Source organism: Phalacrocorax aristotelis, chromosome 10 (assembly GCF_949628215.1).
Source record: "Phalacrocorax aristotelis chromosome 10, bGulAri2.1, whole genome shotgun sequence".
Classification (NCBI taxonomy): domain Eukaryota; kingdom Metazoa; phylum Chordata; class Aves; order Suliformes; family Phalacrocoracidae; genus Phalacrocorax; species Phalacrocorax aristotelis.
The window spans coordinates 8,788,483-8,803,318 of NC_134285.1; the positions used below are offsets into that span (position 1 = coordinate 8,788,483).

General features: G+C 43.1%; 1 protein-coding gene across 1 annotated transcript; it reads right to left on the reverse strand.

Annotated features, from left to right (window-relative positions):
- Positions 1–333: 333 nt before the first annotated feature.
- DAGLB (diacylglycerol lipase beta) lies at positions 334–13,835 on the reverse strand. The gene is made up of 15 exons (XM_075105050.1): positions 13,650–13,835; positions 12,862–13,013; positions 10,732–10,906; positions 9,814–10,075; positions 8,583–8,708; positions 7,447–7,574; positions 6,302–6,428; positions 5,859–5,942; positions 5,330–5,407; positions 4,845–4,925; positions 4,622–4,749; positions 4,088–4,156; positions 3,917–3,989; positions 3,088–3,341; positions 334–1,551 (listed from the first exon to the last, which is right to left on the reverse strand). Exons 1-15 carry the CDS (start codon positions 13,742–13,744, stop codon positions 1,359–1,361), a joined length of 2,025 nt encoding a protein of 674 aa, XP_074961151.1. The 5' UTR covers positions 13,745–13,835; the 3' UTR covers positions 334–1,358.
- Positions 13,836–14,836: the final 1,001 nt, after the last annotated feature.

A 14,836-nucleotide genomic window follows, 5' to 3' on the forward strand; every position in this document is an offset into this window, starting at 1 on the left:
CTCTAAAACTGTTACTTACTGCAACAGTTGGTAAAATGAGGGCTCTGGTGCAGTATGATTTGTACTTTGGTGCCTCATATTTTGGCTGTTTAGCGTTGGAGCTGTGCTGTATGGGTGCTGGCTGCAGGGCTGCCCGCCCCTCTCCCTGGGGCTGGTTGTACCCCATGGGAGGCAGCACCCCAAGAGCAGCACTGCTGCTGCCTGGCTCTGGCAGGACGCACATGTGAGGCCTTGGCTGTCAGTGTTGACTTACCTTGCTGCGCGGCCGGTAGCTGTTGCTACAGTGGTAAGCTATAACTTTTGTCACACCCAGCACGCCTGAACAGAATAAGATGTTTTTAGAGTGCATTTTATTTTGTCGCCATATTATCACAGGCAAAACACCCACACAGTTATTCTCAACCACATATTACTTACTTTTAGGTGGTTTTTTTTTAATAAAGGCTGCTGAGCCTTATAAAAAACCAACAAACAAAACCCAAAAAAAGTTAAAATAGGTGCACACTAGAACCAAGGAATCCACTTTTAAAAATCAGTACAACTGGTTATACATTTCTGGCAGCTCACAGTAGTCAGAGTGCATGACTACACTGGTGCAAGGGCACAAATAGCTTTTTGGTGGTTCGTGGGTTTGTTTTTTTGCCTTTTTTTCCTAAGTAGTTTTAGTTTAAAATCAATAAAAGTAGTCATGTGGATCAACAACTATAAAAGACAGGTAGATTAAAGAATATTGCACATGTACATCCAAGCAGCATTCACCACCCCCACCCCACCCGCCTGGTCACTACCACAGTCTGTAAGAAAAATAGTGCAATCAATCGGTGCGGCTTGCCCGCACCTTTGCTCACGTGCCCACCTCTGGCGGTGGGGCAGCCCTCGGCCGCAGCACTGCTTGCAGCGCTCCTTGCAAAGGCCAGTCACAGGGTGCCAAGACAATGCCGTGACCCAATGCTGAACCAGGGCAGGATTTTGACTGGTTTCCCTGTCTGACAGGGCTCTGCTCCACAGCGCAGGCCAAGCCATCCTCACACACGTGCACGCTTTGGTCAAGGATGCAGGTGATGCCTCAGCTCTTGGCTCCCAGGCGCCAGCGTGCACAGGCTTAGCTAGGCTGGTCTGTTTTGTAAAAGCTCAACCTTCAGAATAAATGCAGACGCTCTGCTTTAACCAGCAAAATGTTACTTGAGGTTGCCATAGAGGCAAGGGCATTAGGACCCTTGTTTATTTTATCCAATGTGAGAAAAGAACTGAAATCCACTTCGGTATGAAAGTGGAATGTGTCCTGCCCACTTGAAACCTGCAATTAAAAAAAAAAAACCACCCCCCCCCCCCCCGCACACCTCTTCTGTGAGCTACGGTTATACTACATTGGTGTTACATTCTTGTGTTTGACAAGGAAGGCAAGACCCATGTTCCTGAGACAAACTGTTCAGAGATTTGAGCACAACATCTGGCATGTGGTCTGTTATCATCTTGGGACTTATTAAAATGCTGCTGAAGACTGTTTCGCTTGACCACCTTGCTGTGTATTTGATATCTGAAGAGCACAACCTAAAAAAAAAAAAAAACCAAACCAAAAACCAACAGAAAAAAAACCAACCACACCACACCACAAATACAAGGGCTCAGGCTGTTGGGATGGGTGCTCGCTACCAGGCCTGGAACAGCCAACCTGTGGCTGCCTGACCTTGCTCAGGGAGGAACTGGAATCTTCTCCCAGCAGGAAGGTGGGCTCCCAGAGAGCTCCAGTTCTGACCTTCAGGAAACAGCTGGGAATGCTGCCGTTCAACAGCCCTGAAGGCAGAACTACAGCACATTCAATCGCACCTTAGCTGCTTTCTCTGTTATCGAATAATCCTGCTCAAGGAAACACAGAATGCAGCCTGAGCAAAGGGGGATGAGGGTTTCAGCACTGCACATTCACACAGTTAATGTCAAATTTAGGGAATAAGTCACAGTGGTGGCAGTAGGGGATTACAGACTAACTCGATTTAATGCTGCACATAGGATGTATTTAGGATTTTACTTTACGGAACGGTACATGATGGGAGCTTTTGTGTGCTAGTCCAATTAAGAAAAAAAACATGACTAAGTGCTGTGCTGTGGAGTAAATGAAGGAAAAGAAATTAACCCAATAAAGTAGAATAGCAACCATCGAGAAAACCTGTCATGTCACAGGTCTTAATGTATCTAACCTGTAAAACTAGTATTAAAATCGTTAAACATTAAAGATGTAAAGCTTAAATAAAATACTAATCTAATGAATGGGAGGAAAAAAGTGGATTTCTTCTCTAGCCCTTTTCTTCCCTCTCTGTAAGTTTTTTTTTTTCCTTCTGTAAGATGGTCTTGTGCAAGTTACAGACACTTTTATTTCTATTTCAGAATGAAACAAGGGAGGCTATCAGTAGTCTAGCCTGTGGGCTGTTTCAGGGTGTTTTGTCTAAAAAAGCCAACATCAACAAAACACAAACAAAAAAAACCCTAAACACAACGCTGCCCCACCATCACCCCACCCCTTCCCCTCTTCCAGCAGTTTCAGCTTTTCTGTTGTCTTTGTCTCACTTTCCTGCATCCACCAAAAAGCAGCCAAGGACAGAACGAGAGGCTGCAGGGACACACTGGGCACTGGGGCAACTGGGCCTCTCCAGTCTGGCTAGGCCGGTATTATGGGCAGTATTTGGCCTCTGCCTCATCACCAATATTCACCTACTCAAGAAACGGGTGTTTTGTTACCACTGCAGCACTACCAGGAGAGAGGACTGCAAGATTTGCAGCCTCAGGTCAGAACTGCAGTGTGCCGAAGCTGAACTTTGCCATCTTACTGTTTAAAATCACCACCTGAGCACACGCAATACATGCACAGAAAAAGGCACGCAGGCTTAAAGAGAAACAGTTTCCAGGGCTTTAAGTGAAACAGAAAGCAGGAAGGAGGCGCAGAATAAGAACTGAAAAGCTGGCTAATGCGGAATAACCAAAGATGGGTATTGGAGGTGCAGATGAGGAGCAGAGCTGGAACCATGTACTCTGAAAGTGAGAAACGGCTTTAGGTTTTAGGAAAACAAGAGTGGTGTTCATTATTCTGCTTACCTCCTAGAGCTGGATTCTTCTACAATATGGATAATCTTTCCAGGAAGATACAGACGAGGATACTGAGGTGGTGAATTTAAGTGTGACTCATCCTCAAGGGCATTGTATGAAGGTGACCGATGAACCATTAAACTCTCCTCAGCCAGAAGTGGCTGGGTGAGGGCATCTTGGTTTCTGCCATCCAGCTCTGTTGGGAAGTTATCTGGATCTCCTCCAAATACTTCGTACCAACACCCACGCAGCAAAATCTGGTACTGAATTCAGAAAGAAAAACAGACAAATTGAGGTTTGGCATCCTCTTCAAGTAACTTACTCTACTTGTGTGCTTGCATGCACATCATCCGAAACTACAATTAAATGATTAAAAATGACTGTATGCACACCAGTACTCCTGAGAGTACAGCAGGTTTAACTTTAGATGTTCAGAAATGGCAGTTTTGAATCTTTAAGCCACTCCTCTACACCTCCAGTGTCATCTCTACCTGACACCACACTGTTCCAGCACTTTCAAAACTGTGTCTTTTCATTTTCATTTTTAGTAGTTTTCTTTATCAGCAAAAGCAGCAAACAGATCATTTCAGGTCTTGGATGTTGTGCATGGATATCTTCCAGGTCTTGCCGAATCTTAATTTCCAACAAGACATCTTGACAGGATAAGAGACTAACACAAGCATCGCTGAAATAAAAACAAACACACTTTTTCCAAAACACAAATGTAACTCTCACCATTGAGATCAAAACACACACACCAACTGTCATGTGATTAAAGCTGGGGCTTACCCCAGCTAACAATTCCACTGACTTTTAACCAGTGGCTGCATTTAGTTACCTTGGGTCTGCTGCAGTTTGCCACTATTCTCACTATTCTCCTCTTTAAATCCTCCATGTTGGGCATGCTTAACCTGTTTAAACACACATAGGACAAAGTAAAGCAAAGCCTCCTGTTCTCTGCCACCTAACATATCCCTGACAGAACAATTTAAAAATATTTCCATCTTACCTTGCAACAAGGTCCTTTCCAACAATGACTGAAACAATGAAGTGCTTAGTGTATTCTGCAAGTGATTTGCTTAAGGGAAAAAAATAAAAAGACACCCCTTAGATACACACTTCAGTTTTATGATCATTATCATTCCATAAAAATACAAATATGTGGCAACAGCAGCAGCACTTGCAGTCAGGTCTTCAGCAGGCTTTCAGACCTACTTGCTACAGATGACAGAGTAATTTCAATGCTGATTATAACGGACCATGTAGATGTTGAACAGGCCAAGCCAGACTAGTTAGGTAAGCATTTTATTTCAAACTCTAATTATACTATCTGTTAGAACTCACTAGATATATTTAATTCTTTAATATGCCCCCAAGAAGTCGACTGTAACCCGAGATGGAGCAAATCTAATTCTAGTGGAGAATGTACAAACAAACTCTTAACACAGCCAAGCCCTGAGTTATCATCTAATGTATTTGTCAACTACCTTGAAGATTTTTACATCTTAGACACAGAACTGAATAACAGAAGTCTAATATTTACCTTAAAAGTCCTCCTGGAGGAGAAAAGGCATAACATCTTAATGTTGGAAAAGAGTTCCTGAGCATAATCGCCAATATAGAAGCTGTTCCACCACCCAGACTGTGACCAACTATCACAAGTTTATATTCCTATAGACAGAAAGAGAAGACTGAACCATAGACAGACACAGAAAAAGCTGTGTGTAATTTTTCTGGCAAACCAAATTATTTGGAAAGTAACTTACTGGAGCAATTGTGAAAGCCTGGTTTAAAATTCCATCATTTATCAGCTTTCGATAGATGTAATTTGCAGCTTGAGTAATTCCCTACAAGACAGCATTTAAAGTTAAGACGAGAAGGGTGTATCTAACGTGAAGTGTGATGCGTGTATACTTTAAACACAACATCACCACAGAACAACTTCCTTTTTGCAAAGCTGGTCTCCTCTTTTAACATGCTCCTGACAGAGGTCTAGTTATAACCAGGTGGCCTTGTATGCAACAGTTAAGACGTTTTTGGAACCTTTAACAAGGACAAAGTCTGACAAGAGCATTGCAAATTCTCCCTTGCAGTCCCAGAAGCAATATTTGATGCAACCACCAAGTCACTGAAATAATTTGTGCAATCCATCCCACAAGGAGAATACTCTTCTGTTTACCTAAAGGATCCCAGGTGTTTACAGTTTTCTTACTGCTGCGATGATTTATAAACAGCCACAGCCTGCACACACCTTATGCACAAAGCCATTCTCTAGAACATCCTCCAGGGTCAAGTCTTCACAATCCGCTGACAGATCAGTGAGAATGTCCTATAAACAAGACAGCTTTTGTCAGACCTCTCTGCAGGGCTTCATGGTTCATGGGTCATGCTCTGCTACTCAACATTGTCACAGGGACATCAACAAGCTGACTTCCAAGTGGGTAAGCAACAAAACTCCCCCCACCATCGACCGCCGCCCCAGCAAATGAATAGAGCAATCACAATTCCAACTTCAGCAACTATTTCCAAGCTGCGAACACACACATTAGGAATGCACCTCCACTCACAGTGAGAGGGAATTACCACTGCCCACCCTCCACGCTCTCTTTCAGTGGCACTGGGAATGTTACCCATCCAAGGATAGGGGGGTGTACAACTTAAGCCCGGAAGACTCACACCTGTGAGTATTTTTACATGTGCCAGCATAACACAATTTCCTCTAGGGACCAGGAGTTCACCCATTTCTACAAAGTTAATTATTTATATCAGATGGATGATACCTCAAAAGACAAGGTTCCTCTCACTGCAACCACAATAGCTTCTTTTTTGTGATCCAAAGCAACAAAAAATGGAATCTCATAGATCTGGAGGGGAAAAATGTAATCAGTACAGACAGCGACTTTTTGTAAGAGTAAACATTTGTTCTCACCTTCTGAAAGGTCTCTTATTGAGCTCTCTATTGTATTATGGGAAGAAGCTGAACTATTTTCTTATCAAGTTATTGTAAGTGCCTTTCCTGCAACACTGAGACATATTTACGTCAATGGTTTTGTGGCTGTTCCTTTAGATTAGAAAAAAAATCAGAACTGAATGTTTTGGGGCCTGTTTTCACTTGGCTTTGCACCTTGCACGTTATAAATGCTGAAGGCAAAGTAGAAACTTCACCCCTTGCATTCACTGAATTAATCACTTTTTTTGCCAAATGCCTGTCCAGATTGTTTACCTTGTTATGAAAACTGATATGAATGAAGTCTCTGTACTGCAGTCCTGTTATTTTTAGTATGGATCCAAAGTGAAAGTTATGACGATCACTGCCAGTTATATCAGAATCTGTTGGTCTATTTCCGCAACTAACAAACACAGAAGAGAAAAATTTTCATGTTCAAAGTTTTTAGGTCTCCTTTCAAGGAATCAAACTCAGTCACATTTGCAGAAGGATTTCTGCCAGGAATCAAGTGCTTTTTTTTTTTTTAGAATAATTTTCTTTCCCCCTTAGTACCAGTACTCTGATACAAGATGTTACCTCTGCCCACAATCCTGGTTCTGCCTGAGCAGCATGCCATACATTTTCAGTTCAAGGACTGGCAAATACACCGTTGCCACAGGACTATCAGCAGAGCAAACAATGCAATAAGAAAATAATTCTTAAGACTACAGGCCAACGACAGAAAATACAAACAAACAAAAAGGAAATTCAAAAGAAATTCTGTATGGCAGACTTATCTCATGTTTTATCCATTGTATTATGCAATTTTTCTTTCCTAAGTCATTTATATTTCAGTAGGTTAAATAGTTTCACATTACTAATTAAGAAAGTAATGGTTACAGTCACAAACATCAGCGGTCACTTAAATATAGAGTAATCCTACACAGCATTATGCGTGCTTCAATGCAGATGGTAAACATTTTTTTTCTGAGTAAAGTGGGCAAAGAGAATAAAATGGAGGCTGGAGGGACAGGTAACTTTTGCTAATTCCTTTAAGGCAGAGTAAACTGTTGGTATATTTTTACTTGTATACATACATGTGTGCCCACAGGTAGCTCTAAAAAGCCTCATTTTAAAACATGTTTGGTTTAATTCCAATTCTTCCTTAGTCATTTTGCTAAATGAATTTTATTTATCTAAATCACAAACTTTCCTTAAGAAACAAAAGCTATTCCGCTTCTGAGGATGGAAAGACGGTGGAATTTTGTTTCCACTTTGATGTTTGAATTTGTGAAAGATAACTCCACCAGTCAAGCTCATGTACTCCCAAGAGTGATATAATTAAATGCAACAAAAATGCTGCTATTGAAACTATTTTATTTCTGCTAATGCTAGTTAAATAAAAGGAAGATATGCGTTTTTAAGCTCTTGATCGAACCTACCAGTCACCATTGAGCTTACAAAGCGCAGTACATGGGTTGGTGTATATGTAGTAGGGCCAGCCATAAGCAGCTGCGGCAAACAGCATGTAGTGAGCAGCATTCTCCAGTTCGATATCCAGATCATCTGTCTGAAAGGTCACAGGGAAAGAAATGGAAGGAGAGTGAGGAAGAAAGGTATGTTAGGCAGCCCCAGAATAAAACCTGAACACAGACTAGTAAAAATCAAGGCATGATGAAATATGCAGTATCCAAAAAGTAAAACCTCAAGGTCTAAGAGGAATCAAAAATAGCCACCATATTCTAGAAAAAAGTCTGTGTTTATTTATACAGCTACACAGCTCAAGAATCTTGAAAAGCTCTCATTAAATTAGTTTCTTCTAATACTTATACACTGATAAGCTCAATACTCAAAACAACATTCACTTCAAGTAGGTTGCTTAAGGATATTGAAGGAATGGCTAAAGACTCTGTAGATCTCTCTGGTAAGGACTTCTAAAGCATGACCCCATCACATTGACTGGATTCAAAAGGAACTTGATAGAAATGTATTGGTTGAAGTACAATTATATACTTTATAAAACACACACCAAAAGAAGGCAAAATAATTTACAAAGGCATTTTACCACAGAAGACTAGCAAAAAACCAATTAACAAACTGTAACCCATCATCTGCAAGCATTTAGAAGATGCTATTTTTGCTTCTTACCTTGTCTGGATATTTGCAGCAGACATAATTTAAAGTGACCGCAATACTAAAAGACTAGCTTTTCAGTTCTATGAAGTTCTATTTAGTACTAAATATTAATTTTCTCTCTGTTCCGTTCCTCTCCCAGCTCTTCAACCATGATCAAATGTCCTAAATAGTTCCTTTTTGCACTTAATTCTCCAGTCACACAGAATTTCTACTTATGCAAAAGCAGACAAATGTTTTGACTGCAAACTCATCAAGATGTTTTCACTGCATTTATTAATAATTTAAATTGTAGGTTTTTATATTAATATTTGATTTTGTTTAAAACAAACAACCAAACAAAAAAACAACCCACCACAAAGCCCTTGCACGAAGAACTGCGTTTCAGTCTGATCTAGCACCACCTAGAGTAACTGCTCCAGAGGCTGCAACAACCCTATCTTACCACAAGAGATGACGGAGAATGACACAGGACTTCTTCAGGCTCTTTTGGGCAGCTTTCCATTTTATCTTGCTCTTGATGAAGCAGAATCAAACCAGCTGCTATGTCACTTGGCACCAGATCAGTGTCCTGTACAAAAAAATGAAAGAGCACTTAAAACCATCCCACACCTCAACATGGCAAAACTATCTCATAAGAAATGCACAAGGAATTATATTTTTTTAGTTTATATAAATACATTTCACTCAGAGGCAACATGTACTGGAGAAACAGGTCACAGCAGCATCTAACCTCCCACCCCTTTTGTACACATTGAGTGTTTTATTCAATAAGACTGATGAAATTAATTAAGAAATTGTCATCACTTAACGAAATACCTGACAAAGATCCACTCAGACACATAGCAAATTATGATTCAGAACTTACCGATGACTGTTCTATACCACTATGGGAAAAGCTCTGTGTGAAAAGTCCTCTGTACCGAAAACAACCAAGAAGACTTTTACACAGGAGAAGGCTGAAGGGTTTTTATTCAACTATCTGGGGCAGCCATCTCTCCACATGACTTGCTCCCTTTACCCTACAAACCACTGAGTAGGCTGTAGCTATAAATCAGCATGGCCAAGTACTTAATAAACAAGAACTTGAAATCATGAACAGATTTCAAAGTCAACATTGAACTATGACTGCCCAAGCAGTAGGTGACATAAATCTGAGCTAAATAAGCATTCTGCAAACTCCAATTTGGCAGATGCCCTCTGTTTCCAAAAAGCAATGTCCTGCATGTGCCCACTGTTGTCTAGTACATGCTCAGAAGTGGCTCACAATGGGAAGACTGCCTTAACGCACTGTGGGCTCATTTTTTTAATAGCCAGAAAGTAGTCCCGATTCTTTGCTACAGGTATGACTCCTTACTCATCATCAGTAGGAAAAATGCCTCGATCTTCACATATTGAGGAAAAGAAACTCACCCTTGTTCTCCTGCCTACTCACCTAAGAAGAAAGAATACTGTTTTCTCACAGCCCGTCACACTTGTGAAGGGAGAGAAACCTTTCTTAAAGGGAGGCAAAAATCAGTGTTGTATACGAATCACCTTTAACTTTGAAATTGGCATATTCAAAACCTGATTTCAAGGCACAGGGAAGCAGGGACCTCCAGCTGACCAAAGGTACAGGCGTGTCTGCAAATTCAGAGTTAGTCAAAATAGAACATAAAAAAAGCTTTCCATCTTACTGAAAAGTAGGTGCGGAAAAGCTCTGCGATACTTGTAAAAGCCACTCGATGGTCATCATCTTGCACAATACAACAACACAGTAACCTGATTCTTTTTTCCCAGACTCTGGTGGCAGTGTTCTTCACATTATATAGCAACTGCCCTGACTGACTGCTTTCCAGGTTCCGATTTATGCTATCGGTGAGGTAAAATGTCTTTTTTCCCCCGAGTGGATCAAAGACGATTACAACTCCAATGATGGTGAAGATGATGATAATCCAGCTGCAAAACAGAAGGAAGTGGGATAAAAAGACCGTGAAACTAGATACTTATGACAAGTATGCAAGAAAACACAACTATAGATCTTGACAGACAGAAAACAAAAGTTAGGTATGAAATACTGTATGAACTCCACCTGTTACTGTCTTAAGGGTACATGCTTTGTTATTGGGCTTTCAATCCACTAGGCACAAGAACAAGGCTGTCAGCTCATTTCACATAGTGCATCAAATTCAAAATCACAGCCCTGTGCTTTGGAAATAGCAACCCAGATGTGTGAAGGTTCCATTTTTCACTGCCAGTTAAGTGATCTAGTTACTATTCTCTTCACATTTATCCAGTTTTTGACATTCCCATCTATCTCTCTTACCCCTTCTGACCTTCACCTCCTGTCCTTCATTCTAGCACGTGCTCTCTCAAGGCAAGTAGTTCAAGCTTGTTTAGGGAAGGATACTAACTCATCCTAGCTGTCTAGATTTACAAATTCTTCTCCTTTCACAATGAAAACCCTTCTATGAGAAACCACAATAATTTATAAGAAATATCAAAGCCTCCAACTGCTGGAAAAGCCTTCAATAAACACATACAAAAACCACATAAGCAGTATTTTCCATTTCATGTACACTACCAAGCTTAGATTTGGGGGGAGGCACCTTTACCTTGCAATAACTGTCCCAATGACGACATTTATCACAGTCTTCTCGCAGTGCACACTGCTGTCTGACACCCATATGGCTCCTATGACAGCCCAGATGAATTCAGGCAAATAGAGTAGTAGGCGAGTATAAAGTAGCTTGGGAAGTGATTTTCTTGGGCCTGGATTAGAAATTGTTCCTGAAATCACAGGGAGAATTTAAAACAAGAACTGTTTATGAATGCATCTTAAGTACATAAAATCCTACCCACACACACGAACTTCCTGAGCTTTTCAGAAAGTACAAAACTTAACTGAAACTACAAAGTATTTTCATACTAATGGAAAGCTATCACTGAAACTGAGAAAAGAAAAACAATGGGTTTATAGCCACGATTCCTAGAATCTACTCTATTAATACCCAAAATCAATCCAGTCAGAGACATTTCTGTGTTGAATTTGAAGCTGTAGTGCTGTGCCCAGCAGCGTAAACCAAAGTGGCATCCTGGAGCACTGGCTCACCTCCAGTTCCTTGACTTTTGCTGCCTGCATTTACTGTTATTCTGTTTAGCTTTTAGTTGGCTGAATACTTCATTTTTAGATGCTACCTTGCTGGGCTACAATGAAGCTCTGTATACTGAGTCACTAAATAATACATTAAGTCACATTTTTATTTAGAACAAAAGTAGGACCATTACCAGGACAAATACTTCTCTGACTATTTTCTATATTCTTAGCTTACTAATAATCTCTTCTTTTCAGCATTCTTAGGCAATAAAAAAGGGAGTAATTTTTGGCCAGCTCAGCTCCTTATACTAGTTTGTTGATCGCAGGGTAATGAGGCGGTGGGGTGTGCGTGCTCAAGTGTAGGCAGGCTAATTTGTAAAGTCTTAAACACTGCAGCACAAAAACAACTTTGGAAACTATTTTCCAATGGTAAAGCTGTGGTTCACACCCAGTGACAGAGCTGTTTAAAAAGCCCTTGATCCAGTGGTTGCTTATTCCCATTCCCAGGCTGTAGCCTGTACTGCAGCAGCACAGTTGCTTACACAGACACAATGAGACAGAACTGTTGTTCCTGAAAACAGCTCCTTTCTTTCCCCAGCACCAAACCCAGCGTATAAGCTCTCCAGTCAGGCTCACCACTGGCATCACTAACACTCACGTCAGTACAGTGCAAGGGGTGGTGCAAGAACCATTGCTCCCAAACCCACACATTACAGCCACAGTCCATGATATCCCACCATTAATTTTCTTGGAAATTCAGCCTCAGAATTCTTCCATTTCTTGGTTATAATGGCCTTGTAGCTGTACTTTTATACCGAACAAGGCTCTTTTCTCTCTGCTATTTATAGCTACATCTCTCACCTCCTCAACTTCAATATAAATATCAATAGCGTAACTTGGCTAATCTTCCCTTCCCTCCTCTGGAAACTGTAGGAGAATCAGTGGTTAGATTCAAGGCCAGGATCATCATCCACATCTCTGCTCTGGCATACTTTCTCTTCATGCATTCTTTATACTCGTTTATTTACAGTGTGCTGAGAGAATCAATACATTAGAAATTGTGGGGGTCTTATCTATTACTCCAGAAACCACACACATATTTCAAATTAACCTTCCCAGCATTACTTTGATAATGAGGTGCCTCACCAGGGCAAAAAAGCTTTCCTAGCATTTTTTTAACCCCAAACGAAGCATTTCTACAAACGACTACAAGTTGGATTTGGATCCTTACTTTTGTTTAACCATTAACTTCAAGCCGTTAAGTCCTGTTCTATTTAAGAGTATTTATTGCGCTGGTTTTACTACAACATATGGATTATGTTTCTATGTGGTTGAGTGGTGTTCCATTCCAGGTCATCTATTCATGGTGAATGTAGAGGAAGTTTTCAAGATGCTCTGATGGCAGCAAACACAGCGCCATTAGCTCTGATGGCAACAAACACAGCCATCCCTGTCCATTTATTATTTTAGATTCCTGGCTAACAGAGATCATATTATTAAAGCAAATATATTAATGCTGACAGACAGTTTCTCAAGTCTGACTACCATTAAAACACTTCAACTTTTTTGCTTTTTAATGTCAACTCCAGGTTAAAAAGAAAAATACTACAATCTTACCAGATAAATACAGAATACAATTATTATTTACCTTGCATACTGATGTATACAAGAGCAGATAACGCACATATTATAGAAGCCAGGAGAATGAGGAGGACAAGCAAGTAGCTGTGCAGTAAACGTCCCCCAGGACAGTTAAACCGCCCCTTATGAACTGTGTAAAGCGCAAGAATTCCAATCCACCTACAGGAAAACAAGATAATAGAAGTTATAGTTGGAAAGGAAATGTGCAGACTGCAAAGTGAGCACCTGATAAACAGTCTTCATCTGAATGAAATCACTCCACACAGATTAATGGAAAGGGAGTCGTTACATAAGGCACCGATCGGAATGAAGTGACGACGCGAACACTCGGCAGCGGTGCCAACCCGCCGCCCGCAGACCGCGCAGCAGCGTCCCTACGGCGCTGCGCGTTTCCACAGGTCCCGAAGAGCCTCGGCTGATCCGAACAAAGGAACCATCGTATCAAATCTCGAAGTAACAAGAGTTACCACACCGGCGCCGGTCCGCGGCCGATTGCAGGCACGCGGTGCCGGCTCCGCGCGCGCACGAGGCAGCGCAGCAGTGACACCGCGCCGTGCCGCTACACCAGTCAAGGCGGTCTGCCACAGACGCGGGGACGGGCCGCCTCCGGCGGAGTGGCCGACGCTGCGACCGGCGCCCAGGGCGGAGCGCCGGGCCGGCCCGGAAGAGCCCGGCGGCCGCAGACGGCCCGTCAGTCCCACCCGCCGGCGGGGGAAGCCGCGCCGGGAGCGGCGCCCGAGGCCCGGCCGCCGCGTCCCCGCGGGCGCGTGGAAACGGCCCCGCGCGCCGCCTCACCACAGCAGCCTGATGAACAGTTCAAAAGCCCCCGGGAGGACGAAGTCGTCGCTGCCGATGGCCCAGCGCCTGCCGAACAGTACCAGCCCCGGCATCCTGCCGCTCCGTCCCGGGCGCCCGAGGCCCTCCCCCGCCGCTCCGCTTCCCGCTGCCCCCCCACTCCCTCAGGCCACACCGCTCATCGGGGGCAGACCCGATGTCACGTGAAGGCGACATCATGACGCGGCACGCGGCACCACCCCCACCCCACCGATTGGGCCAAGGCGCGCACGCGCCCTGGCGAGCGCCGGCCTTCCCACCGCCCCGCGCGCAGGCGGCTAAGTGGGAGGGGTTTTTACCCACTGGGAGGGAAGCCCGCCCTGCCCTGCGCATGCGCGACTGCCGGGGCGGGATACAGCCTTTAATGCGCCGGGGGTAGGGGTGCGAGAGCAAAGGAACAAACTCGCCCCGGTACCCCCCAAGGATGGCATCCCGGGCACCAGGAAACCGGCAAAAATGCTTAACCTTTGCGTCAAAGGGGAAGTCGGAACGCTGACGCGTCTCCTGCAGGCGGGAGGCACTATGGTTGCTCGCGCTCAGCCACAGCTGCTGGCTTCTGTTCCACCAGCCCCGCTACCTCCTCCTGGACCCTGCACTCCTTCCGCACAGGTCTGCGCACGCACCGGGACGACATACCCAAGGGGGACGCTTTGCAACAGAATTAAAGGACAAAGCTCACAACGTGGAAGCAAATAAACTACCCAGATCCCAAAGAGCTCGCTCTCATACCAACCAGCACAGATCTCATGTAGCCCTATGGCTACAACTAGGACCAGGCTGTTCTATTTCATTACCGGTACAGACCTTGGTTTCAGGCGACTGTGAACGGTGGGATACATAGTGTGGTATCTGAGATATTAGAGTCTGCAGCATCTTGGCATGCATGCTCTGCAAATAAACACTACTGACATTTGGGGTTAGGAATGATAACCATTGCTAACTAGGGGGATAATGATCGTAAACTGAAGTTAAAGACAAATGATTTCTTGAAGATAAACCAAAAACACATACAAGCACCAAAGCCTCATGTCTGCTAGGCTGGAGAATGAGCTCTTACAAAACAAGCAGAACAAAGTCACCATTGCTTCATTTTGGGATAATGCCCCTCACAAGGCCTTAAGAAGTTCACATGTCAATAGCGCAAACAA

Bases quoted from the DNA above. Each gene is read 5' to 3' on its own strand.
- DAGLB (XM_075105050.1), bottom strand. From the start codon at position 13,744: ATGCCGGGGCTGGTACTGTTCGGCAGGCGCTGGGCCATCGGCAGCGAC. The intron at 7,575-8,582 runs GTAAGATAGGGT...GTGACCTTTCAG, and splicing joins ATTCTCCGTCATCTCTTGTG to ACAGATGATCTGGATATCGA. The intron at 5,943-6,301 runs GTAAACAATCTG...TTTCCCCTCCAG, and splicing joins ATATCAGTTTTCATAACAAG to ATCTATGAGATTCCATTTTT.